This window comes from Tetrahymena thermophila (assembly GCF_000189635.1).
Source record: "Tetrahymena thermophila SB210 genomic scaffold scf_8254683, whole genome shotgun sequence".
NCBI lineage: Eukaryota > Ciliophora > Oligohymenophorea > Hymenostomatida > Tetrahymenidae > Tetrahymena > Tetrahymena thermophila.
Genome location: NW_002476449.1, coordinates 25,674 through 27,310, shown reverse-complemented (window position 1 = coordinate 27,310; position 1,637 = coordinate 25,674). Strand labels below are relative to the sequence as shown.

General features: G+C 25.5%; 1 protein-coding gene across 1 annotated transcript in view; it reads right to left on the bottom strand. All coding sequences in view use genetic code 6, as the record gives it.

The window, feature by feature from the left end:
- Positions 1 to 13: 13 nt before the first annotated feature.
- The window catches only part of TTHERM_01399660 (REJ domain protein), a gene marked incomplete at both ends in the record, with an annotated part of 2,459 nt that continues 835 nt past the window's right edge, over positions 14 to 1,637 (bottom strand). The window contains 4 exons of the mRNA XM_001013424.3: positions 14 to 595; positions 656 to 863; positions 987 to 1,488; positions 1,540 to 1,637. The exon at positions 1,540 to 1,637 is cut by the window's right edge and continues 422 nt beyond it. Of these exons, the coding sequence (XP_001013424.3) occupies positions 14 to 595; positions 656 to 863; positions 987 to 1,488; positions 1,540 to 1,637 (1,390 nt within the window). The remainder of the gene's footprint in view (positions 596 to 655; positions 864 to 986; positions 1,489 to 1,539) is intronic.

The window sequence follows — 1,637 nt, the reverse complement described above, 5'->3', positions numbered from 1 at the left end:
CACTTTATAATAATCAAATTTTATAGCTCCTACTACCATATTATTATAAAGTATTGAACCCAGCATAGCTTAGCAAGTCAGATGAAACATTACTTCCATATATGAGAGTTGCATCAATATCTTAGTTAATGTTGACTTATATCAACTAAGATAGATCCTTAAAGTTAGCTATTAAAATAGGAATATCAGTTTCTGATAAGATGACCATAGTTGATTAAGATTACTAACGGGAATCTTTGGTTCCTGTAAAAGTAAACAAAAGAGATTAATATGGGCTAAAAGTAGAACCTGGTATCGAAATACTAGGAACATTTTGCTGCAAAATAATTGGGTGATTATTATAGTCATAGCAATTATTATCATTTTGATTAGAGGTAAGGGATACACAATCCCACTTTAAATTAATTTGTTAATCTTAGTTTGGGTCTTCAAGCTCAAAGTCTCTTGCTAATCCAGTTAAATTTAAGGGCTGTTTGAAACCAAACACTCCTTTTTATCCACCTACAATCTATATAAATAAATTAGATATGTTAGGTGTAATAGTTTAAGATTATAAATTAGTAATTGATGAATCACTGACTAGAGAGGCATTTACCTTTATTATTATTATTTTTAAACAATTTGATAAATATTTAAATTTTAAAATTTAGTTTACGTTTAAATCAAAAATAGTTTAAGGAGGAATAGAATATTTTTTTACTAAAATTTATGTTTAATTATATTTAAATTGTGATAGGTTTTAATTCAGCTTTGGCACACTTTTAGAGTTTATCTATATGTTAAGAGGTTCGTTAGTAATTTTTGGTCCACTCTAATCACATATTTGCACATAGAAAGAGACATAAATTTGTAAATCCATGTATCTATTTTTAAAATATTTTTTTTATTTAATTATAGTTTTTTTTTCTATATTTGTAATTTTTGTTTTTTAGTATTTAAAATGTAAAAAATCTACTCTATTTTAAGAATAAAATTAAGGTTTTTACCTATAAATTGGATAGCTTTATGTTTAAAATTTAGTAACTATGTCTTTTTATCTGATAAAGAGTGTTGAGAAAAACAATTTTTATGAAGAATTCACTTTAAGTAAATATTAGAAAGTAGCAGTAATTTGAGTGTTTGCAGGAATTAGTTGCTTTAAAATTACTAAAGTGGTACTCTTTTAACTGTTAGCATTATCGACAATACTATTAACTGCTTAAAGGTTATTTTAATCTAAGCTAGGCGAAGACAATATACTCCAAGCGAAGCTTTTGAACCCTCTTTAAGCATCATTTATAATATTTGCTACTGAAAAAAGGATGTCATAGCAATTATTTTGAATTTTACTGAATTAAATAGTAACTTAAGGCTGTTGAGTATCACTCCTTTACTGCTGAACTTTGGTCAAGTAAAATGTGTCTATTAAGAAAGTGCTACTAATTTGATAACTCAGAACATTTGAAATGAATGAAAGATTATCATTTTCCATAATTTAAGCATCATTACCTATTAATAAGAATATATTTTATTTTTTCATAAAATTTTAGTTAAATTTACCTAGTTAAATTTTGATTTTAGTATCTTGTATAGAGCAATTAGGAAGATTGCCAAGAAGTTGAAGAGTACTATCTTAAAATATAGTATTACACTAAAAG